Raw genomic sequence first — 26,430 nt, forward strand, 5'->3', positions numbered from 1 at the left:
CATGACAATTTTCACTCACTAGTGCTCTAGATTAGATATCAGTCCAAAAGAAAATGAAAAAAAAATTAAATCTCTCTCTAGCAAAGCTGTTGTTATAAAGAACTATACAGTTTGTTTTCTGTAATTTATTTACTCCTTGAGCCTTTAGTTTCAAATTGAACTTTCATTGGTGAAATACCAGTTAACCTTTTGATTTCTAAATTAAATGAGATTGGGTAAATGAATTCCTACTGTGCTCAAATTAACAGTACAATACTGCCCAAAACTCACAACTATTGACATTATAGTGGCAACCTTAATCAGATTTAATATAATTGCCAGTATTAGCAATTAAATTGTCACAGTGGGGTAAAGCAATAATGTTCAATTTAAGGTACAACTCTGAAATTCAAAACAAATGAATTTTTCCTATTCTAAGGGTCATATTATTACTGATAAATATTGACACTTTGTTGGAGGGGGAGTAGTAGTGTCAAAATTAGTAATCAATACAACCAAAATACTCATCCAAAATTACAACCTCAGTTGATTTGACTTAGGTTATTGAAATTATTTGTAATAAGTTGCATTTTAGAGATAATGTGCTAAATGCTTGGTTAAGAATAATTGCTTTATTCACATTAGGTTGTAATATTTGAACATAATTGAGCACAGAAAGAAGCTTCAATAACCATGTTAAATGCTTTATTAAATAAAGACTATTAAGTTGTAAAATGAGCTTCTTCTGAATGTAAAATACCTTGTGACTTTACTGTGAAAAGTGGACATCAAGAAAGATAGATAATTAAGACATGAATTGGGAGTACAACTGGCCTTTTCTTAGTGCTTCTGTAATGAGGGCAGATGATCTGTCTGCCGTCTGTTTCCTCCTTTTAGCTACAAAATAAAATGAATGATGGCAGAGACAGTAAGCTTTAGTTTGTTATTATTAAATGATGATTTATTATAAATTTACAGTTCTTAACATAGTATTGTAATTATATAATATCCTTTTCATTTGTGGTGACATTCTTCTTTGGAACTATGTAAACAGAATCACTTATGACTTTTTTTGTGTGACCAAGACCCTATAGTATCCATAAAATATGGATTTCAGTATCATTTTTATTATTCTTATTGTTTTTTTTCATGGTTATTCTAATTGATTTGCAATCAAGTTACTTGCTCTGGGGGTTTAGACTGTGCTCAGAGTGATGTATGTTGGCAGCCTTGGATTGGTGGGCAGGCAAAAACCATGGAATATAGACAAAAAATGATTACCAGAAGTGGGACAAAGAATTTTACTTTTATAAAGCAAGTGGATCCAGAATGTAACATTCTAGAGGTTTGATTGCAACATTCAAAAGGGAGCCAGATGGATATCGAAAAAGAGGAATGAAAATGCAGGCAGAGGAGAGAGAGAGAGAGAGAGAGAGAGAGAGAGAGAGAGGGAGAGAGAGAGAGAGAGAGAGAGAGAGAGAGAGAAAGAAAGAAAGAAAAGTCATTTCCTTTGATCTCCAAAAATAAACAATCATGGCATTGTTTTTCTTGAAAACTTGCCTTGGGTTATAGAAGACTTATATAAAACCGATGTGTATGGTTTCACTGTTGTGATTTAATTCCTCTGCTGGCCAAGATGTGCCTCTTGTTGCCACAATGGAAAAACTGCAGGTGCATCTTTTTCTTTTGTATAAATATTGCAAAGAGATTCTTTGGCTTAGGCAGTGTTTAAATAAACTGTATTGAATGAGAGTTCTACCCACTTTTGATTTCAGTGGATAAACCCAGGAATATGCTGTACCTGTGATACTGGCTGTTTCCCAAAGGGGAGGAAGTTCATGATGTACGTGCACACTTTTCCATATTTGGCATGCCATTTCAGCTTCTAAAACATTGACCAGCTCCCTGAGTGAGGTCCTGAGGACACATCGATTTCAGTTGTTTCGGCAATGTTAAGTCTGAAGTTGGGGTGTTCACTGATCATGGGACAATTTTCAATTCCATTTGAAGACTTCAGCAAGACTAGAGGAACGTTCAGTTTAGCAAGTAAAGTTTATGCCGCAAAGTACCATGGCCTGACCATGTCAATAAAGGTGGTCAAGCCACATCTCGGTATCATCCAATGCTTATTAATATTAATATCTTTAAGGGGCACCACTGACTACCACCTTAACAGGACCTGCCATGTGCATAGTTTAAGAAGCTTGGTCATTAGCTTAGCCTCTTCCTAACTTGCCAAAGGCACAATAAAGAAATGTAATGTCTCCACTTGCTTTGGTGAATGCATCTTCATAAAGCTTAATGCCATCTTGTATAAGCAGTCCACCTGAATGACCCCACAATGTGAAACTGATAATGTAGACAGCGAGGAAGTCCCTGTATTTCTGCTGGTTGTGGAGTTTAGGGTCATGGTGCATCATCTTAAAAGTACATCCAGACCTTTCAGGGGTGATGTTAGAAAACATTGCTTACACATAAGGTAAATGATGATGGTCAATTCTTAATCTTAAATCTCTCATTCATAAAGTACAATCTTCCCAAATCCTGTTCAGGATGGACACTAAATGCTAGCCATACCAGCATTACTGTCAGTTATTTTTTAAAGTGCATCAAAGCAGGAGTGAATAATTTAATTTTCTCTCAGTAATCTTTGAAGTTTGTTTTAGAGCCATACTCTAATAGGAATTCTCATTTATTCTTACTCAATGACTAAAGGAACAACATACAGAAAAAAAAACACCTAATTCCCAGCAGACAGACGAAAAACAATCAGTTGGATTAACTTTTCTAATAACAGGGTTAATATGAACAATAAACTACTAAAAGTAATTTAGCAATAGGTTGGCCCTCAACAGCAACTGTTAATGCTGCAACACTCAGTTGGGGAAGCAACAGAAAGAGGAAAATATGCATGGGACATCAGGCCAGGGAATACTTCACTTCAACTGAAGTACTGAACACTGAATGGTTCAACAACTCCATGATATCATCGAACTAGCTTTACGCAATGATATAAACCATAGAGTTATGCAGAATGGAAATAGCCCCTTTGACTCACTGAGTCAGCAAAGATCTTCAGCCATCCTTTTACACCAAGCCTACATTAATCACATATTCCAGCTCTTGATAACATCTTCCTTGTTTTTGCTGATGATTGAGAATTGAATGGTTAGGTAGAGATAAACTGGATTGGATTTTTCCTGTTTATTTTTGTAAAGAGGACATACCTGAGTCATTTTCCACACTGGAGGCGTGAGAAATTGCAGTCTGGAGCAACACAGAAAAGGCTGTAGAACGTGGTGGGCCAGGCAGCATCTATGGACGGAAATAGATAGTTGCCACTTCAGCACAGATGAAGGGCCTTGACCGAAAATGTCAACCGTCCATTTCAATCCCTAGACACCGCCGAAGCTGCTGAACTTTGTGTTTTCTGTGTTGCTGTGTTGAGCCTTGTGCCCCACACCACCAGGTTCAGGAACAGTTATTAGTCTACAATGATCAGGCTCCTGGACCTGTGTGGATAACTTCACTCACCTCAGCTCTGAACTGATTCCACAACCTGCAGACTCACCTTCACTGACTCTACAACTTGCCTCTTCGATATTATTTATTTAAGTTTTTATATACACAATTTGTCTTTTTTTTTTGCACATTCATTGTCTGTCAGATTTTATTTATGTAGAGCTTTTTATAAACTCCATTGCATTTCTTTGTTTTCCTGTAAAGGTAGTATATGGTGACAAATACATACATTGATAATAAATTTGCTTTGACTTTGTTAGGCTGATGCCACTGTTGTAACTGTACTGGAGCAGTTTGGCTAAACATTCTGCTGCTTCAGGAGTGCAGATCTTCTGTCCTACAGCTGGGATATTGCCTGATTCCTTAGTCTTTACTGCATCAGCTTCCCTCAACTGGTTCTTGAAATCTCGTGGAGCAAATTGGATGTCTGAAGACTGTCTTCTGTGATGGCAGAGATTGGATGAAGAAGTCAAGGTGAATCACCCTCTCAGCACTTTATCATTGCTCAACTATAAGTGCTTCAACCTTATATTTAGAATGCAGATGCTGGTTCCTGACGTGGTTGTAGGCCATTCAACCCACTGAACCAATAATTTCCCTCAAAGCAGCCTCATCAATTTCATTCCTTCCTCCTACATCCGCATGTTACTTCTCACACCAATCCATCAACTCCATCCTGATTTCCCCATCATCCGCCTACTGTTGTCTGTTACCCTAACAACAGCTCATCTGGGATGTGCCAGATCATCAGAGCACCTGGATTGGTCACAGGAAGTACATGCAAAATTCACACAGACAGCTCCAGAGGTTGGAATTGAACCCAGGGTGCTGGAGTTGCTGAGACACTGTTACACTTGCAACAGCTTCTTGGGTCTCCTCCTTCCAATGGTATTAGAGTATAGTTCAAGCAGCACACACAAAATGCTGGAGGAACCCAGCAGGTCGGGCAGCATCTGTGGAAAAGAGTTTTGGGCCGAGTTTCTTCATCAGGGCTGGAAGAGTCCTCATGTTTGTTAGTATTATTTTGTAGGTTGTGGGATCACTCATTTCTGTCTGTAGTAGGCTGTGATTGCTATTTGGGCTTTATGTGCCTACGCCCTGCAGCTTCACCGAGTTGGCACTTGGTTTTCATCTGAGTCCAGTGCTGCTGTCAACTTGCCTTTCGACATTGCTGATGGAGTCAGATTTGGTTGTAACAATAGAGTGGGGAATATGAAGGATCCAGTGGTTACTGTGTACATCTCTGCCGCTGCTGGCGGTCCATGGGATCTCATGGACGCCCAGTTTCATCTGCCAGATCTCGGTCTCTCTTATTTAGCAGGATCGTGTTGCCGCACAGACAGGAAGGAGTGCTCAGGGCACAGCTGGGGGTTTTGTCTCCACAAGACCCGTGTGGAAATCACGCGTACCGGTGCCACGGTGGCCTGGCGCAACTAGATCGGAGAGTGCTATTCAGTGGGGAGGAGTAGTGATTTGTCATTTGAGGGAGGGTGTTAAATGTAATCAGGACGAGATTATAAAATACCGGTTGAAATGGAAACCAGTTTGATTTCTCCAAGATCAAAACTAAGCGCAATAGCAAATATAGAATTGTCCATTTTGTCTCAGAAGTTTACTTGTAATTATTTTTGGCAGAACTCAGCCTATTGCACCCTGACGAAGGGTCTCGGCCCGAAACGTCGACAGTGCTTCTCCTTATAGATGCTGCCTGGCCTGCTGTGTTCCACCAGCATTTTGTGTGTATATTGCAAGGAAGTTTGTTTTATCCTTTGAAATACAAAACTGGCAAGTTTAGTGCTAAGTGCCACCCTGGCCCACCTACGGAAAGGGGCACAATCCTAAATCAGTGGCGAAATTATTTATGAGGGCTGGTTAGTGAGGCAAATCCGCGGAGTTCTTCTTCCGACCGCTTGGAATGAAATTGCACTTGGCAACTTGAGGAACGCGCTTGCATAGACACAAGTTGGTAAAGTACCTACGGCAGACATTAGTGCTCAGCAGACATGTAACTACGTTATGCAATCTATCGCTTAGTTATTGTTAGTCATTCGCCGACAGTTATTCTTGTTGTGTTAGGCCAATGTAATTGATTTAGTTGAGGAACGGGGCGGGGTGAAGGCGGTCACTTTTCTCAGGAAGTTAATTATAATAGCAGAATGAACAGGGTAGTATTCGGCGGCGTGTTCCGCGGTTGACGGTCTCGGTCCGGCGTGGTTCAGCATATCTTCAGCGCTCCGGCCGATATTTTAGTCTCGGCATAATGGGCGGATCTGTCTCCAGCTTGGATGAGAGTAAATGCAATTATATCCGAGGTGAGGATGATTTATTTACAGAGCTAACTTTCTTGGTTGTAGCGCGGCGAAGAACGAACTATCAAGTATTTCAATCTGATGTACTGTTAGATGTTAATCTTTGACAAGTGGAAACCGAGAGAATTGTGTTACGTTGTGTTAGTGTGGAAAAATGAGCAACGAATGAAACTAATCCGTAGTAATAATACGGGCTTGTTTGCCAGCCCGTCTCTTGGAGGGTTTGTGCGGGCGTGCGCGTCTCAACTCTTCGTGGATACGCCATCCATTCATGCCCGGTTATGACCAATTTAGATTGGAAACCCAGACACTTTGAGCCAGTAATGTTATCCTCCCTAGAGCCGCAAGAGATCGAAAGTTGAATGGTGTCACTGTGTGTAGGGAGGGAAATATGGTACTCTCAACTCCAGCGGAAAACTTGATTCATGCTGACTCGCGTAGAAGATGTCTGCCGAAAAAAAGCTTTAAAATCTGCGGTCTTTTCCAGAGCGAGGACTACCTGCTTCGAGAATGAAAGCAGTGTTTGACTTTAGTCATACATATGAAAGGGTTAATTACTAGCGTCTCCCATTATTCCTTATAATTATTAAAATTCTGAATTTTCGGTTTTCACGTACCGGCCAGCTGAAAATAGTATACAGGTTGCATTGTCGAGTTTGAGATCGCGGCGGTTGCTGTGGACATTTGGGGAACAGGGGACAGCAATGTTTTCACACTCTGAACCGCTGGGAATTGGAGCTCCCTATACACTTGTGCCGCGTGGCCTATCAGAATAAAGGAGCCACTTTAGAGCTGGCTGGCCGTTGCTGTCCCCGGAGGTATAACTTTAACCGTTGTGCTGAATTGCTAAATGGTTTTATTTACTCGCTGTTTACGTCAATTGGAGGTGCGTGACACCTACATCTGTGTGGATCTCAGTGGCTGCCGCGCCAGAGCATTTGGTGCAAGCACGAAGGTTGCCAATGTCTGTTAGATCAGAACCATGACATTTGTTGTTTTATCGCAGCAGCGTATTGCACTGCATAATTTATTTAACAACTATGAGTTACAATAAAATATATTAAATAATTACATTTGATAAATGGGGCAAAAGAGAGCAAAATTATGCAGTCCAAATGAAATTGTCATTACATCGATGTGCAGGATCATTTCTGAGTTAGTCGGCTGACTAAAAGAATAACGTTGGTCTCGTTCCGACGCTAAAGTCAGTAATTTATCGTGTATTAATGTGACAGTGAGAGGAGATGGAGACGTGGCGTGGCGGCTGTTCCGCCAGCAGCCGCGGGCTGATGCGTGCACTAAATCCATTGCATTTAAAATGCAGTCCAGGAAGCGGGTTTCACAAACAACGGCCAACAAAAGGAAGGAGCAAGCAGCGCCGATGCGTTTGGAACATTTGGGGGAAATGCCTTTACAGTTACTGCATCGAGAGCGCAGACTTCAGTGGGTGTGAGGCGCTGCCCTGTTCCGTGCGATCAGGGGAGTTCCCATTAAATCACACAGTTACCTTCATTGTAAGTAATTGGAGCGCTCAACGATGAAGGCAAAGTGGCGGTTGTAATTTTAGCTTAAAAGCATTAATTAATCAGGAGGGTTTCCCTTGTGGCGCTGGGGTCCCACAATTACTTTGCTGCTGTCTTCTCTTGGGGCCCACTTCTAGGATTTCACATTTTCTACTATTGCTGTTTTCCAATTTTATTTTTCTGTTAACCTTTAACATGTGAATAATATAAAAACCCGCACGATTGACAAGCAGATTAAAGAAAATAAATAGAATGCACAACGATGGGATTAATATGTGGTTGACGGCATTACAGACTGGGGCCTTTCTCTGGCTTTATAACTGATGGTCACTAACTGTATGGTTCCTTTCTCTGGGTTGATGATTTCATGCCCGTTGCCTAATTGTCCCCAAAATAACTGGTAAAATGGTGGAGTGGTAAATCTCACCGCAAGGATGGACGGTGACAAGCTGAATGTTATGGACATATGTGAGGAGAGGCTTCCTTCTGCCCCTGGTAAATTAGCTGAGCCCAAGAGGGCAGCACAATTGTCCAATGTGTCAACTTACACTTTTGGCTTTATTCGTGAAAATCACTGAAAGTTAGATAGTAGCAGGACCCTTCAAATTGCAGAGTGAATATTAGGTATATCAGGAAACCTATCCTCAGAATTTCTTCATTATGTCCAAACAATAATAATGTTTTCGTGCTGAAACAATTAAAGAGTGTGGTGAACTACATATACCTGTCTGGACACACCCCTCTGCTGACTGCTCCCGTGGCTCCTCCCACAGAGCCCTGTATAAAGGCGATTGGGGCACTGCTCCTCCCTCAGTCTCCGAGATGCCATGCTCCCTTTTGCTGTTAATAAAAGCCTATCGTTCACCTCCCGTCTCCTAGAGTTATTGATGATGCATCAAAGAGATCGAACATTTTTATTCCGTTTATGCCTAAATCAACACTTAACCGCTTTTTATGTAACAGTGCAGATTTATCACCCCTGGGATGAAGTCTCCCGTGAAGAAGCACAGGGAGAAACTGACTCCCAGCGGCACAGCGCAGGAAATGTCCGTCCCTCCTGCCGTTCTGCATCTTTATAGCCCAAAACTGGGAACACGTTTTAAAAACCCTCTTCTATATACTAACGGCCGAATTCCATCTTTCTGAGACGTGTTCTCTCTTCCCAGAAACAAGCCTTGCTAAACCCTACAGTTCCCAGCCAATCCATGCAGTATTTGAATGCATCCAAATGTTTTTTCTCCAATGGGAACACTGCGCAGTGTTGAAGGAAGACCATAATCAGCAATCTACCAGGTTATGACCCAACTCAACTCCACTCTACCAGACTTTAAAATTATTCTGCTATCTTATTTCCAGTATGCCAGGGGACAAAATTGGACAAGTACACAGCCCCTCAGTTAATATGGTAAGCTTATTTGCAGACTCATTCCTCAGGATCTAATACTTGGTTTTTGCAGCTGAATTAGGCTGCTGAACCTTCTAAGCCAATGTCAGGTTTATTGACCAGGGAACCACCAGGATGAACATTGGACAATAGAGCGTACAGTCTTGATTATGACCCAAGAAAAGGCCATTAGGTCTATCAAGTCCATACTAGCTCCCAACAGAGCAATCCAATCAGTTGCGTTCTCCCCTTGTCTCTCTCACAGTGCTAATTTTCATATGCCCATTATCTCTCCATGACTCTTCTGCCACTTCCACTTGGGGTTAATTTATAGTGGTTAATTAGCTTGCCAGGCATCTATAGGAGGTAGGAAACTGCAGTAGCTGGAGGAAATCCCCACAGGTACAGTGAGAATGAGCAAACACCACAAAGAAGTCAGGATTAAACCCCAAGCCCTGGAGCCATGACACAACAATACCACTTTTTGAGCCTTACTTGATTGTGTTTCTTCAATAGTTACATTTAATGTCAGAGAAATGTATAAAATAGACATCCTGAAATCCTTTTTCTTTGCAAACATCCATGAAAACAGAGGGGTGCCCCTAAGAATGAATGACAGTTAAATGTTAGAACCCCCAAAGTCATCCCCCCAGCTCCCCCCTCCCATGCACAAACAGCAGCAAGGCAATGACATCTCCCCCCACCAGCAAAAAGGCATCAGCGCTCCCCACCAAGCACTCAAACGTGCAGCAAGGTATCAATAAGGACACAGATTTGCTGTACCCCAAAGTCTACTTGTTCACCCTGTATTTGACATACCACAGGCGCTCTCTCTCTCCCTAATAAGGGGACAAGAGGGGTCCCGGTTTCACAGTGAGAGTGGCCATTGTTGGAGCAGGGCAATGCTAAAGTAGTCTGGCTTTGGCTCAACAGATTGGGCAAGAACAGGAGGAGGTTCTAAATAAGATTCTAGTAAGTTTTATTTCTCTGTTAGTACATAGCTGGTGCACTGAGAATGGGTTCAGCATTAGTATTATGTTCCTTGTGTAAGATCTGGAAACTCTGGGAGACCTCCAGTCTCCCTGGTAACTACATCTGCACAAAGTGAACCAAACCAAACATCTTAGAGACCGTGTCGAGGAACTGGAGCTGCAGCATGATGACCTTCAGCTCATCCTCTAGAATGAGGAGGTGATCGATGGGAGCTACAGGTAAGAGGCAATCACATCCAAGTTGCAGGAGACAGGTACTTGGGTGACTGTCAGGACAGGGGAAGTGAATAGGCAGCTAGTGCAGAGTAACCCTGTGGCCTTCCCCTCAATAATAAGTATACTGCTTTGGATACAGTTGGGTGGGAGGGGGGAGATGACAGGAGAGGAGTGTATTAGTGACAGGAGATTCCATAGTTAGGGGAGCAGACAGGAGATTAAATGGACATGATAAAGACACCTGAATGGTATCTTGCTCCCCAGGTGCCAGGGGAGTCTTGGATTGGGTCCACAGCTTTCTAAAGGGGAGAATGAACAGCCAGAAGTCGTGCTACCAACAACATAGCTAGGAAGTGGGAAGAGGCCCTGAAGAGAGAATATAGGACGTTGGGCAGAAAGCTAAAAAGTAGGACCTCTGATGTAGTAATATCTGGATTGCTGCCTGTGTCATGCACCAGTGAGGATAAGAACAGGATGATTTGGCAGATGAATACATTGCTGAAGAATTGGTGTGGGAGCAGGGTTTCAGAATTTTGGTCATTGGGATCTCTTTTGAGGAAGGTTTGACATGTACAAAAAGGACGGATTACACCTGAACCTGAGTGGGAACAATATCCTTGAGGGTAGACTTGCTAGAGCTATTGGGGAGAGTTTAAACTAATTTGGAGGCAGAGATGAAAGACAGAATGATAGAACTGAGGATGGGGCAATGGACAAACATGTAGATGCAGTGTGCACTGAGACTGTGAGGAAGGACAGTCAGATGATAGGCCAAAATTGCAGTCAGTGAGATGAGTTTAAGTGTAGTATGGGAGCAAAATCAAAAAGGGTGATGAATACAGGACTGAAAGTGGTATATTTGAATGTGTGCAGCATACGGAATAAGGTAGATGATCTAGTAGCAAAATTAGAGATTGGCAGATACCATTGAGATATGGCTGAAAGAAGGTAATAGATGGGAGTTCAGCATCCAAGGATACACATTGTATCAAAAGGACAGGCAGGTAGGCAGAGGAGTTGGGGTGGCTATGTTGGTAAAAAATGAAATCAAATCCTTAGAAAGAAGTGACAGAGAATCTGAAGATATAAAATTTATCAGTCGTTAATTCAAATCCAACTCTTTGTGACCTCATGGATCATAGGGTCTATAGGGTTTTCATGACAAGATATGGAAGTAGATTGCCAGGCCTTTCCTCCACACAGATGTCTTTGCTGCCCAGGTTGGGACCCAACTGGGTTTGAACTCAGGACTATCTGCCTTGAAGTCCAATGCTGATGCCACTACACCACCAGCAAGCCCAAATAGATATAGAATACCTGGGGGTAAAGTTAAGAAACTGCAAGTGTAAAAAGACTTTGATGGAATTTTTATACAGGCCTCCAAATAGTTGCCAGGATGTGGGATCCAAATGACAACGGGAGATAGAAAAAGTATGTAAAAAGGGCAATGTTATGATAGTCATGAGAGATTTCAATGTGCAGGTAAATTGGGAAAAACAGGTTGGTGCAGGATCCCAAGAGAGGGAATGTGTAGAACGTCAACAAGATAGCTTTACAGAGAAGCTTGTGGTTGAGCCCATTAGGAGAAAGGCATTTCTGGATTCGATGTTTAATGATTCGGTGATTTGATTAAGAAGGTAAAGGAACCCTTTGGAGCCAGTGATCATAATATGATACTATTCACCCTGCGATTTATCAGAAGATAAAGTCAGATGTATCAGTATTACAGTGGAGTAAAGGGAATTACAGAGGCATGAGAGGGGAGCTGACCAAAGTTGATTGGAAGAGGGCATAAGCACAGATGACAGCAGAACAACAATGGATGGTATTTTTTGGGAGCAATTTGGAAGGTGCAGGATAGATACATCCCAAAGATGAAGATACATTCTTAAGGGAAGATGAGGCAAACATGCTGACATGGGAAGTCAAAGACAGCGTGAAAGCAAAGGGGAGGACTTACAATATGACAAAAATTAGATGTTTGTTAGAGTATTAGGAAGTTATTAAAAACCAATGGAAGATAACGAAAAAGGCCAGAAGAAGAGAAAAAATAGATAAATACTTAATTGATTCCAAAAGAAATTACAGTGTGATAGGCGCATTACAAATGCGCAGTTCTACAAATAGATGAAAAGTTGGAATATGAAGATAAATAAGCCACTAATATCAAAGAGGCTATCAAAAGATTTTTCATATATATATACAGAGCAAAAGTGAGGTGAGAGTGGATATTGGACCGCTAGAAAATGATGCTGGAGATCTAACAATGGGGGACAAAGAAATGGTGAATGAACTTAATAAGTATTTTATGGCAGTGTTCATGATGGAAGACACTAGCACTATGTCAAAATTTCGAGAGCATCAGGGGCAGAAGTAATGTTGTTACAATTACTAAGGAGAAGGTACTTGGGAAGATGAAAGGTCTGAAGGTAGATAAATCACCTGGACCAGATGTTCTACTCCCCAAGGTTCTAAAAGAGGTAGCTGTCGAGATATTAGTTAAGATCTTTCAAGAATCACTAGATTCTGGAATGGTTCTGGATGACTGGAAAGTTGCAAATATCACTCCATTCTTTGTGAAGGAAGTGAGGCAGAGAAAAGGAAATTATGGGCTAATTAGCCTGACTTTAGTGGTTGGGAAGTTGCTGGAGTCCATTGTTATGGATGTGGTTTAGGAGTACATGACAAAATAGGCCAAAGTCAGCATGATTTTCTTAAGGGACAATCTCGCCAGACAAATCTGTTGGAATTCTCTGAGCGAATAACAGGCAGGATAGACAAAGGAGAGTCAGTGGATGTAGTTTACTTGGATTATCCTTTGACAAAGTGCTGCACGTGTGGTTGCTCAACAAGGTAAGAGCCCATAATATTACATGGATAGAAGATTAGCTTACTGGCAGGAGGCAAGGAGTGGGAATAAAGGGAGCATTTTCTGACTGGCTGCTGGTTGCTGTTGGGCCTGCTTCTTTTCATGTTATATACGTGAATGATTTGGATGACAGAATTGATGGACTTGTGGCCAAGTTTGCAGACAGTAGGAAGATAGGTGGATGGGCAAGTAATGCTGAGAAAGCAAGGAATTTGCAAAAGGACTTGGACAGATTGGGAGAATGAATGAAGAAGTGGCACATGGAATACATTGTAGGGAATTTTATGGTCATGCACTTTGGTAGAAGGAATATAGGCATAGACTATTTTCTAAATGGTGAGAAAATTCAAAGAGCAGAGGTTCATGGGACTTGGCAGTCCTTGTGCAGGATTTCTTAATGATTAACTTGTAGGCTGAGTTGGTGGTATGCAAGGCAAATGCAATGTTAGCAATTATTTCAAGAGAACTAGGTTATAACAGCAAGGATGTGATGTTGAGGCTTTATAAGGTCAGTCTGCACTTGGAGTATTTTGAGAAGTTTTGGGCCCCTTATTTCAAGAAAAGTTGTGGCGGCATTGGAGAGGGTCCATAGGAAGTTCTTGAGAATGATTCTGGGAATGAAAGGGTTAACAAATGAGGAGTGTTTGTTGACTTCAGGCTCGTACCTGCTGGAGTTCAGAAGAATTGATGGGGATTTCATTGAAACCTATTGAATATTGATAGGTCTGGATAGAGCAGATATAGGGAGGATGTTTCCAATAGTGGCTCAGTCTAAGACCAGAGGTCAGAGCCTCAGACTAGAACAGAGATGTGGAAGAATTTCTTTTGCCAGATGGTAGTGAATCTGTGAAATTCATTGCTGTGGATGCCAAGTTATTGAATATGTTTAAAGCAGAGTTTGATAGGTTCTTGATTAGTCAGGGCATCAAAGGTTACTGAAAGAAGACAGGAGAATGAGGTTAAATGGGATAATAAATCAGCCATGGTAGAATGATATAGCAAGCTCGATAGACCAAATGGCCAGATTCTGCTGCTTTGTCTGATGGTCTTATATTGGGTGGTTTAAGCAGATATTGAAGTATAGGTGTAAAATAATGACTTTGCTGAACAAAGGAGAAGGAGAAACTCTGTGACTAATTGGTAGCTTTTAAAAAGCATTTGAGTAGGTGCAATGAATTTACTTCAGCACTCTGAAATTCTGTGCTGTAACTGCGGTCTGATCAGGTATGATGGTGAAGGGATATGTAATGAGGAGACCATGACTCTTCAAGAAACTGGGGTTAAAGTTTGAGAGACCAGCAATGGCCGAAAGGCCAGACTAGAAAAACAGATTTTGGATTTTCATCTGTCTGACATAGATTCACACTGAGCTCTGATTTATCAACTGAGTAATTAGGGAAGAGCAGTAATTGCAATTCATATAGGCCCATTTGACCCATTGGATCTATGGCAGCTCTCAGCAGACCAATCCCTTCGTGACTGAAACCAACAGGTGCCAATGCATGGAAGGAGGTGGAGGTGTAGCCATGATATCTTGTGTTTGTCTTATTGATGAATTTTCTCAAAAGAAGAATCCATTGGAGTTACCCCTCCCCACTCCTTCCATGTCAATCATGCCTTGCCGGTGTGATGACTCCCTTTGCACGCAGGCACTGAAGTCGTACAGGTGGAACAATCTGTCTGCCTTTGGGATTTGGATCAGTGTGCCTTCAAGATTGAAGTAGACACCCTGCTTGGACTTGGACAAGTCACTGAGATACTGGGCCTCATTATTTTTAATGGCAAATTTTATTCTGTGAAGATGACATTCCTCTTCCTGTTTGGCTCTGCAGAAGGTGGTTTACCCACTGCCTTGTTCTTTCAACTGGCCACCTCTTTCCTATCTTATTTCGTGCGGTACACCAATATTCGTGTCAGCGAGTTTGACTTTCCAAGTTGGATAATAGAGTGGTGTTCAGATTTATTACTGTTGAGTTTCTTCATGAGGGTTCTGACATTCCAGATCTCATTTTCAAGCTATAGGATGGCAAATGCCTGTGGGTGGTCCTTTTTAACATAGAGCAGCTGTTGTATACCGTCTGCCACCTAGAGCAAGGTCTTCATAAATTGGCAAGGGAGCCCAAGTTGACTGGAGACCAGGCTCTGCTGCATGGGTATCAATGCTCACAGATTAATATATGCATGTGTAAATCATGTCTGGCATGGACATGCTTGCTCCTACACATATACCAACATGGGTTCTCAAACTTGGGGACCTTTGGGCCACTAATTCCCTCCCAGCTTCCTTACTATAGTTTCCAAGTGTAACTATGTATAAGGACTCATTTCCACTTTCTAGTTCCAACCATGTCCATGACTCCCTTCTCTGTCTGCATACCAAAACACTGACATCTTTTACTGCAGACAGACATCTTACTCTATCCTTGCACCCCAACTCCTGCTACACTTCCATACATATCCACACTTTGGCACTTGCTCCTGATTCTGGCTCCCGGTGCATACCTAAACCCAATGGAATGCCAACCAGGTATTGACCAACAGGTTAATGATTGAACCATTCTCAGGCAGGACCAAAGTCAAGAAAGGCCAAGTAATTGCTCTTGATTTTTTTTTGACAGAATGTTACATCTCATTAATAAATTTCACAGGCAGTGTTCTGAGCTGATGGGAAGCTGTTTAACAACTACTGACTCGACTTCAGAAACAAGGCCATCCAAATCTCTGTAGTCAAGCTGGTGCATGCAGCTAACATTCACATTTCTGCACACTCAGGTCCGAGCTCCAAGCCACCATCAGTACTTTTACTGAAGCATACGAGAGGGAAGTTCCCTGCCAACTGCCCTGCTGCAGCTCACTGCCCTATAACAGTAGAAAGATTTATGGTGAGTCCTTGGAAATCCTGGACCATGTCCCAACTCTCAGGAGTCAACAATAAACAAAGGCAGACATCGGTGGTCCCTTGAAGAAGAGGATATTTGAAGATCATGACTTCAGACCTGCCGCAAACACAAATACCTGGCGATCACGACCCTCCACATGCCTCTATGACATGATTTACATGCACTAGCACTTCAAAGCACTGGAAGTGTACCACCAATGCTGCACCCTCAACGTCCTGGAAGTTCACCGGAATTTGTTGAATGTTCTGTCCCAGACCAACATCTCCAGTGGTTACACCTGAAACATATCTTCTAAGTTCTGTCATAGGGAGAATTAGGCAGGTGGGTAGAGGGAAATGCTCAAGGACATGCTCAGAGATTTCTTGAGAAATGTAACATCCCACTGACTCTGAGGAATGACTGGACTACGCCCACAGTGTAGAGCATTTGGAGGGACTGAGAGTCCATGTGTCAGGGGCACCCAGTGGCCCCCACCTACTGACTGCTCTGTCAGCCAGCGCCTGCACCATCTGTGGAATAGTCTGTGGTTTCCATGGTACCTTCACTCGTCTATAAGGCCATAGGAAATAGGAACAGAAGTAGGCCATTTGGCCCATCGAGTCTGCTCTGCCATTCAATCATGGGCTGACCCAATTCTTCCAGTCATCCCCACTCCCCTGCTTTCACCCCACACCCTTTGATACCCTGGCTAATCAAGAACTTACTATCTCTGCCTGAAATACACCCAATGACTTGGCCTCCACAGCCACTCGTGGCAACAAATTCCACAGATATACCACCCTCTGTCTAAAGTAATTTCTCTGCATCTCAGTTCTAAAAGGACGTCTTTCAAACCTGAAGTCATGCCCTCTTGTCCTAGAATCCCCTACCATGGGAAATAACTTTGTCACCTTAGCAACCACCGTGGAAACAAGTCAGCAAGTCAGAAGGACTGACTGTCAAAACCTCCATAAGCCTCATTCCCTACTTCCTGCTAACCCTTCAACATATTCTCACTCAAATGTCCATTAACTCCCTTTATATTCTTTTGTGACCTGTTTTTTCTTTGCACTGGAACAAATACTGAGTTCCGTTTGTCTATGTACAGGATTGTCAATGTTATAAATTAGGAGAATTAATTCAGATGTTTAATATCCTTTTGTTTCATCACAAATTATACAGGGTTTTCAAATATTCATCCATTTCCTTTAATATGTAGGCAAAATATTAGGAAACAAAGTTGTATAATGTATGGTAATTTAATGGTGTGAAAAAATACAATGTTCACGATTATCACTGTGACATAAGCCTCTAATTTAAGAAAACTAATGATACAACCATTTCAGCAGATGCAAAGTAACTACTTTCTATTCCTCAAAAAGTACATCTGAGAAGTATAACAGAATATCATTAATTAGAGTGTAACATACTAATCTCCAAAATAGATATGGTTGTCAGGGAAGAATAACAGAGCTATTATTTTCAATGGGTGTCAGTGTGTTCTCTGCAATTTCATTTTCATATATAGAGAAAATAAATGTTGTCACCAAAGATAACTGGCGCAGCTCTTTGATAATTCTTTTCTAATAGCACATGCTGCTGCAGGGTTCATATGAAACTCTGTAGAGGAGATCAGCAGACTTCATAAATGTATGAGGATATCTGAGATCTTAATGGATAATGTGGAGTAATTTATTGCACCGTGGTTCTTAATAATACCGCAAAATGGCTCCATTTGCATCGAATTTAAAATGTAACACCGCTTTTACAGTCTTAAGATGATACATACGTAAGTCTGGTCTTTACACATTGATTAATTTGATAATTTCTTGTTCCAGATGCATGTAATAAGCTTGCCAATGGTGATTGGGGTTTTGCCACCAACATTCCATTTCACAGTAAGATGTGTTCAGTTGGTAATATCTGAGCCAAGTTATCAGAAACAATTCACATTGTGAAGTACTTCCTTACTCTTTTAAATGTTTGGAGAAATGCCTGCACTTGTGACTTCTTTATGCTGACGCTTGTCAAATTTACTGCATGTATCAGAGAATTTTACTGGCTGACAGCAAAATTCACCAGAAATGTTTGGAGGTGAATATAATGCTATCTGCAAGGAGCGAGTCTCAAATGGTGGGTTGTGTAATGTGACCCTTGCTTTGAAACTATCAGATATTGAGCAAATCACTATCCACCCTTATGTTAGTGGCTCAGCTGACACTCCACGACAACCAGCGGTTCTGGAGAGGACTGTCAGTGCTGACAATACTGTTAGAGTCAGCATTGAAATATGTAATGTGCTGAAGGTCAGATGCTGGTGATCTGGCCTTCCTCTATACTGCTGGTCAGCACGGATTCCAGAGAAACAGCTCTGACATGCTTTGCTGAGTGACCAGGTAGTCTTTGTATCTAGTTCATGAGTTTTATGTTAGCATTGATTGAAGTTTCTAATGCGAATTTACAGATCAGAAAGTTGAAAATAGGTGATTTGGCCTTTTAAAATTTGTCTGTTAAATGCGTTTAAAAATATTTATGACCTTTTAATTTTAAAATATTATTTATTTAAATCTATTTCCATTTCCTTGAAATACCTCTAATTACCAGAAATATTTAAAAACAGTTGAAATTGTCTTTGACAGAAGCTGTGACATAGACAGAAACATCAGCTACACATTGCAGCTTGTGTGGTTGACTGAAAAATTGTTGCTTAAGTCCTGAATTTCATCTTAAACTCCTAAGTCATACTCCATAAAACTATAAATACAATGATCATAATAAAATCATGTTTTAAAAATATTACCTTCAAATGATTTAGAGAGAGTAGTGGTGAAGAGAGTTCTTTGACCAGCGGTCTGTAACCAGCAGTCTTCTAGAAGGATCAGTGCTGGGAACTCAGTTGTTCGTAATATATAAAAATGATTTAGACAAAAACCAACTAATCAGTATGTTTGCAAATGACATGAATATCAGTGCAGTAATGGACCGTGATGAATGTTGTCAAAGGATTGAGCAGAACATAGATTGGTTGCAAATGGGGCAAATAAATGGGAGAAGGAGTTTAATCCAGACAAGTGCAAGATGTTGCACTTCGCAAAGTGAAATGTAAAAGAAAAACATACATTAAATGACAGGATCCTAAAGAAAATTGATGTACAGAGGGACCTTGGGTATAAGTCTATAGCTCCAGGATGATTCTGGGAAGCAAATGAGAAAAGTTTGGCAGCTTTGGGCCTGTACTCACTGGAATTTAGAAGATTGCATCGGGATCTCATTGAAATCTATTGAATATTGAAAGAACTAGATAAGGTGGATGTAGAGATGATGCTTCCTGTGGTGGGGGTAAAGGGCATAGTCACAAAATTAAGGGGAGACCTTTTAGAACAGAAGTAAGGAGGAAGAGTGGTGAATCTGTGGAATGTTCTGCCCCAGACTGTAGTTGAAGCCAATTCCATGGGTATATTTAAAGCAGAAGTTGATAGTTTCCTGATTGGTCGGAGCATCAAGGGAAATGGTATGGGGTTGAATGGGATCCAGTATCAGCCATGATGAAATGGTGGAGCAGACTCGATGGGCTGAACGGCTTAACTCTGCTCTTATGTCTTATGGTCTTACAGTCTCCCTGAAAATGGCAATACAAATAGATATGGTGGCAAAGAAGGCATCTGGCGTGCTTGCCTCCATTGATGGGATGTTGAGTATAAAAGTTAGGAAATTATGATGCAGCTGTGTAATACTTCAGTTCACACTTCAAATATGGTGTCCAGTTCCCGTTTCTGTATTACAGGAAGAATCTGGAGGCTTTGCATAGGGTGCCTAGAGGTTTACCAGTATGTTGCCTGGATTAGAGAATATTACCTATAAGGACGGATTGAACAAACTTATTTTTTTCTGGAGTTTCAGAGTGTATAAAATTATGAGAGACATACACAAGATTGTTATTTAGCATCTTTTTATTCCAGTATGGATATGTCAAATATGAGTGCATAGCTTTAAGATGAGAGGGGGAAAGTTTAAAAATCGTCTACCAGAATTTAGTACCAAGGGTGGTGGTGGAGAAAGATGCCTTTCAAAGGCATTTAATTAGACACATCAATGAACAGAGGATTGAGGGATGATGACCATATGCAAGCAGATCTGCGCATTAAATATGCATTATGGTTGGCACAGACATCATGGGCTGGAGACCCTGTTTCTGTGCTATACTGATCTATTTTAATGAACTGTAAACATGTTTGCAATCATTTGTATTTCCCTAACTTGATGCTGGACACTGACCATCAGGAGGAGAGGCGGGAATAAGCTTTAGATACTGTTTGATGGGATGACCTGGTAGAGGAAAGCCACAATAGTCAGATCTCTGTCACTGAGTCTGTCTCTGTGGCTCAGAAGAGAAGTGTGGAGAAGAGGCGAGCTGTAGTGATAGGAGACTCGTTAGATAGTGGAACAGAAAGAAAGTTCTGTGGACTGGAACGAGATTCCTGAATGGTTTGTTGCTTCCTGGGTGCTGGAGTCAGGGACATCTCAGATCCACAACATTCTTTAGTGGGAGGGTGGGCAGTCAGAGCTCATGGTCCATGCAGGTACCAAATGACATGGGTAGGTTAGGTGATGAGGTTCTAAAAAGTGAGTTCAGGGAGTTTGATGCTAAGTTAAAGTACAGGACCTTCAGGGTTGTGATCTCATGTTACCCATGCCAAGTGCTAGTGAGGCCAGAAATAGGAAGATAATACAGTTTAACACTTGACAAAGGAGTTGGTCATTGAGGGAGGGCTTCAGATTTTTGGATCATTGGGCTCTCTTCCAGTGAAGGTGCAATCTCTACAGAAGGGACAGTTTGCACCTAAACTGGAAGGGGACTAATAACCTGCCGGGAAGATTTGATAAGAGTGCTGCATGGGGGAGGGGTTGTAGGGCGTTGGGAACCAGAGCACTGGAATCGATAGTGGAGTGGTTGTGGAGAAAGATGTTGTTTAGCCTACGTAACAGGAATCAAGTGGGTTGAGCATGGTGCAACTAATATTCTGAGCTGTGTATATTTCAGTGCAAGAAGTATTATAGGAAAGGCGTACAAGCTGTGGGCATGGATCAGCTTATGGAATTATGACATTGTAGCCCTTACTGTGACTTGGTTGTGGGGGGGGGGGCAAGACTAGCAGCTCAATGTTCCAGAATTCCATGTTTTAGATGTGATGGAGCAAGAGGGGTTAAAGGGGGAGAAGAGGCATTAGAGAGGAGGTCATGGCAGTGCTCAAATAGGACAGACTGGAGGACTTATCTGATGAGGCTTTATGGGTAGAACTGAAGAATAAGAATGGTATGACCACGTTAATGGGATTATATTATAGACCACGCAACAGTCAGTGGGACTTAGAGGAGCAAATTTCTAGAGAGATCACAGACTGTTTCAAGAAACATAAGGCTGTGATAGCAGGCGATTTTAACTTTACACATGTTGACTGAGACTCCCATACTGTAAAATGGCTGGACGGGAAAGAGTTTGTCAGATGTATTCAGGAAAGTTTCTTTAATCAGTACATAGAAGTCACAACTAGAGAGAGTATGATACTAGCTCTCCTGTTAGGTAACGAGACAGGCAGGTGGTAGGGGCTTGTGTAGGGGAACACTTTGCATCTAGTGTTCATATTGAGACCGGAGAGGTTCCGGAAGTTTGGAGGGTTGCAGATGTTGTTCCCTCATTCAAGGAAGAGAATAAAGATAGCCCAGGAAGCTATAGACAGTGAGTTTTACTTCAGTGGTTGGTAAATTGATGGAGAAGATCCTGAGAGGCAGGATTTATGAACATTTGGAGAGGTATAATATGATTAGGAATAGTCAGCATGGTTTTGTCAAGCGCAGGTCGTGTCTTACAAGCCTAATTGAATTTTTTGAGGATGTGACTAAACATATTGATGAAGGTAGAGTAGTAGATGTAGTATATATGGATTTCAGCAAGGCATTTGACAAGGTACCCCTTGCAAGGCTTATTGAGAAAGTAAGGAGGTATGGGATCCAAGGGGACATTGCTTTGTGGATCCAGAAGTGGCTTGCCTACAGAAGGCAAAAAAATGGTTGTAGATGGGTCATATTCTGCATGGAGGTCAGTCACCAGTGGTGTGCCTGAGGGATCTGTTCTGGGACCCCTACTTTTCATGATGTTTATAAATGACCTGGATGAAGAAATTGAGGGATGGGTGAGTAAATTTGCTGATGACACAAAGCTTGGGGTGTTGTGGGTAGTGTGAAGGGCTTGGCAGATGGAGTTCAACCCAGATAAGTGTGAGATGGTTCATTTTGGTAGGTCAAATATGATGACAGAATATAGTATTAATGGTCAGACTCTTGGCTCTGTGGAGGATCAGAGGGATCTTGGGGTCAGAGTCCATAGAACACTCAAAGCTGCTGTGCAAGTTAGCTCTGTGGTTAAGAAAGCATACAGTGCATTGGCCTTCATCAATTGTGAGATTGAGTTTAGGAGCCGAGAGATAATGTTGCATCTATATAAGACCCTGGTCAGACCCCACTTGGAGTTCTGTGCTCAGTTCTGGTCGCCTCCCTATAGGAAGGATGTGAAAACCATAGAAAGGGTGCAGAGGAGATTAACAAGGATGTTGCCTGGATTGGGGAACATACCTTATGAGAACAGGCTGAGCGAACTCGGCCTTTTCTCCTTGGAGTGATGGAGAATGAGAGGTGACCTGATAAAGGTGTATAAAATGATGAGAGGCATCGATCGTGTGGATCGTCAGAGGCTTTTTCCCAGGGCTGAAATGGCTAACACGAGAGGGCACAGTTTTAAGGTGCTTGGAAGTAGGTACAGATCCATGTGAGGAGCCAAAACAGATGGGGGAGATCTTAAGTGGATTTTTTGCATCTGTAATTTCTCGGGAGATGGACACAGATTCTATAGGTGTGAGGCAATGCAATAGCAAGGTTATGGACCCTGTCTCGTTTACAGAGGAGGAGGTATTTGCTATCTTGATGTAAATTAGATTGGATAAATCTCCAGGTCCATGAAGTTGTTCCCTTGGACCCTGTGTGAGACGAATGCAGAAATTGCAGGGGCTCTGGAAGAGATATTTAAATCATCCTTAGCCATGGGTGAGGTGCCGGAAGATCAAGGATAACTAGTGTTGTTTCATTGTTTAAGAAATCCGCTATGAATAAGCCAGGAAATTTTCAGCTGGTTAGCCTGATATCAGTAGTTGGAACGTTATTGGAAGCTATTCTAAGGGACCAGATATATAAGTATTTCGATAGATAGGGACTGATTAGGGATGTCAAAATGGCTTTGTGCATGATAAGTCATGTCATGAGTTTTTTGAACAAGCTACCAGGAAAGTTGTTGAAGGCAAGGCAACATTGTCTACATGGACTTTAGCAAGATCTTTGAAAATATTCTGCGAGGGAGGTTGGTCCAGAAGGTTCAGTCGCTTGGCATTCAATTCTAGGTAGTGTATTTGATTGAATATTGGCTTCAAGGAAGAAGCCAGAGAGTAGATGTAGATGGTTGCCTCTCTGATTGGAGGTGACTAGTGGTGTGCCACAGGAATCAGTGCTGGATCCACTGTTATTTATCATCTATAAACTGGTTCAGCAAATTTGTGGATGACAAGAAGATTCAAGGTGTAGTGTACAGCAAGGAAGACTATCAAAGCTTGCAGCAGGATCTAAATCAGCCGAAAAAAATTGGCTGAAAAACTGGCAGCTGGAACTTAATGCAGCCAAGTGTGAGGTGTTGCACTTCAGGAGGATCAGGAAGACCGTGTAGGTCTTACACGGTAAGTGGTAAGACACTGAGGAATGTGGTGTAATGGAGGAATCTGGGAATACAGGTCCGTAATTCCTTGAAAGTGGTGTCACAGGTAGATATTGTTATAAAGAATATTTTTGGCATACTGGCTTTCATAAATCAATGTATTGAGTACAATAGTTGGGATGTTATGTTGAAATAGCATATGACTTTTGCAAGACGTAATTTGGAGTATTGTGTGCAAATTTAGCCATCTACCTACAGGAAAGATGTAAATAAGATTGAAAGAAAACAGAAAAAATTTACAAGGATGTTGCCAGGACTTGAAGACCTGAGTTATAGGGAAAGGTTGAATTGGTTAGGGCTTGTTTTTATAGAACATAGAAGATTGAGGGGATATTTGTTAGAGGTATACAAAATGATGTGGATTATGAATAAGATAAATACAAGCAGGCTTTTTCCATTGAGGTTGGGTGAAACTGGAACTAGAGGTTATGAGTTAAGGGTGAAAGGTGAAATATTTAAGGGAAAAGTGAGAAGGAACTTTTTCACTCCGTGAGAGTGTGGAACAAGCTACCAGTGGAGGTGGTGGATGTGGAGTTGATTTCAATATTTAAGAGAAATTTGGTCAGTTACATGGATGGGAGGGCTATGGAGGACAATGCAGGTCGATGGAACTAGGCAGGTTAATGGTTTGGCATGGACTCAGTGGGCTGGGTGGCCTATTTCTGTACTGCAGTGTTCCGTGACTCTGTGAAACAATATTCTATAATGTTTCAACAACTGTGTGTGGTATTCATACAAAATGATATTTACTGTAGGTCTGCATTAGTAGTAAACTCGATAATTAAACAACTAATTAACATTTTTAATGTGAGATCACAGATTTTTGTGGGAAAAGCAGAATCATTATGAATTAAGACTTCAGAAACATCTGCTATTTGCAGATGACTAACAAAATTTAACAATTTCACTACTTCCGTGTCCCTTCAGATAATTCTCAGGAAACCACGTCCTTTTTGTAGATTTGTGCCACAGATCCATAGACTGACACAGCATGGAACAAGGCCCGAGGACATTCTGAATCTGTGCTGCCCACCAAACCCTTTTCATTCTCCCTACATTTTTATTAACTGCCCCCATATTCTACCACTCATCCCCTACACACCAGCGATGCTTCACAGTAGCTAATTAACCTTTGCCGTGTGGGAGGAAACATTAGCAGAACGAAGAATCTGTGCTCCTGCACCTTTCTACATACAGAGAGAATACGTAAATTCTCGATATTGTAGGTAGCTCAGGAGGTCAAGATTAAACATTGGAGATGTAAAGTAGTAGCTGTATTAAGTATGTCAGGGCCACCCCTTTAGTGACCTGCCACTTTGCTTTCAATCGTCAAGCTAACGCCAGTAGTTTGTGATAAAGCAAATGGCATCCTCAGAAAGTGTTCTTCATAAAATAGAATTTATTAAATCAGTTTTCTGATAGGTGCACCAAAAGCAGAAAGATAATTAGCATGAGAAAAAGGCATAGGGTACATGAGGAAAGTCTTTATGATCATGTATGGTGTTTGAAAAAATCCAAAATGAGGAGAAGTAAGTAAGAGTTAGGGAATTATTGTTCCCTCAGGGACTTCTTAGAATGTGGAACTCTCTACCGCAGGAAGTAATTGAGGCAAATTGCTCAAATGATTTCAAAGCAGACTAGATGAGAATGTTAGAGAACAGAAAATTTAGGTTCCATGTAATTTCAGGGTGAGTGTAATGGAATGGAAGGACATGCAAGTGATGGATGCATGGTGAATTACTTGGGCAGAATGGCCTGTTCTGTTGCATTTATTCTATCTACAGGAGATCACTGAGAATTTTATGGAATTTGCCAATGTAAACAAATGTCTGCAAAAAAAGCAATCTTTTCCTGTTTGCAAATTGGACAGAAACTTCAAAGTTGAGATAGAAACAAATGACTCTATTCAATCAGCTCCTTTGCCAAAGAAAAGACTTGCATTCATATGGTGCTTTATGGGACTTCAGTACATAACAGATGCATTCCAGGCAACGAAATACCATTTTTTTCAAGTGTGGTCAATGATACAATGATTAGTATGACACTTGGTGTAACAGAAGGGGCATTCTCCCAACACTCTTTTCATATTCCCAACAAAGTGTCAATTTTCAAAAGCATGTGAACCCTTCAACTGAGGTGGAAACTGAGCTATTGTGGTTAAAGTTAAAACACACTGGGTATGCCATGGAATTAAAATGTATTTCTTTGTACACAAGCGCAAAGAAATCTTACTTGCAGCAACATCACAGGTATTTTGTATCATATAAGCAGCATTCACAAGAAAAGTATAAATTTGCGTAGTGGTTAGGGAACACTTTACAGTACAGGCAACCCTGGGTTCAATTCCCCCCACCATCTGTAAGGAGTTTTTATGGTCTGCCTCTGACTGTGTGGGCTTCCTCTGGCTGTTCTGGTTTCCTCCCACAGTCCCAAGATGTAACAGCTGGTAGGTTAATTAGTCATTGTAAATTGTCTGATGTTTAGATGAAGGTTAAATCAGGGGATTGCTGGGCAGCATGGCTCAAAGGATCTACTCCACGGTGTATCTCAATAAATAAATTTAAAATATACATAAATAAATATCCAGTTCATATAAATTGCAGCATTTCAATTACAAATTATAGCAGTTCAGTTGAACTACAAATCTCATGAATTACATAAAAACAGTGTAATGTTGGATTTTTGATCTAAATTATCTCAAAGTAATAAACATCTCAAATAATCAACCACCTTCTAAATGAGTTTTATTTTCAGTCTCTGAATGGTTTGTTTTCTGATGATCCCTCTTGTTGGTCTAAGCATGAGGTAGGAAACTGAAGGGTCTAGGAATAACTTCCAGCTTCCATTTAATCTTCTGAAGTCCCTTAGAATGTTCTCTCTAAAGATGAAACAGATTCATCACGTAAGTTAAGTAGATAAGATGTATAACACTAGGAATGCA

At 41.3% G+C, this 26,430-nt stretch overlaps 1 protein-coding gene across 1 annotated transcript in view; it reads left to right on the forward strand.

The window, feature by feature from the left end:
• Window positions 1-3,738: 3,738 nt before the first annotated feature.
• Window positions 3,739-26,430, forward strand: part of niban1a (niban apoptosis regulator 1a) — a 141,864-nt gene continuing 119,172 nt past the window's right edge. The window contains exon 1 of the mRNA XM_059984521.1: window positions 3,739-5,813. Within this exon, the coding sequence (XP_059840504.1) occupies window positions 5,762-5,813 (52 nt within the window). The 5' untranslated portion in view covers window positions 3,739-5,761. The remainder of the gene's footprint in view (window positions 5,814-26,430) is intronic.

This window comes from Hypanus sabinus, chromosome 11 (genome assembly GCF_030144855.1).
Source record: "Hypanus sabinus isolate sHypSab1 chromosome 11, sHypSab1.hap1, whole genome shotgun sequence".
NCBI classification, from domain to species: domain Eukaryota; kingdom Metazoa; phylum Chordata; class Chondrichthyes; order Myliobatiformes; family Dasyatidae; genus Hypanus; species Hypanus sabinus.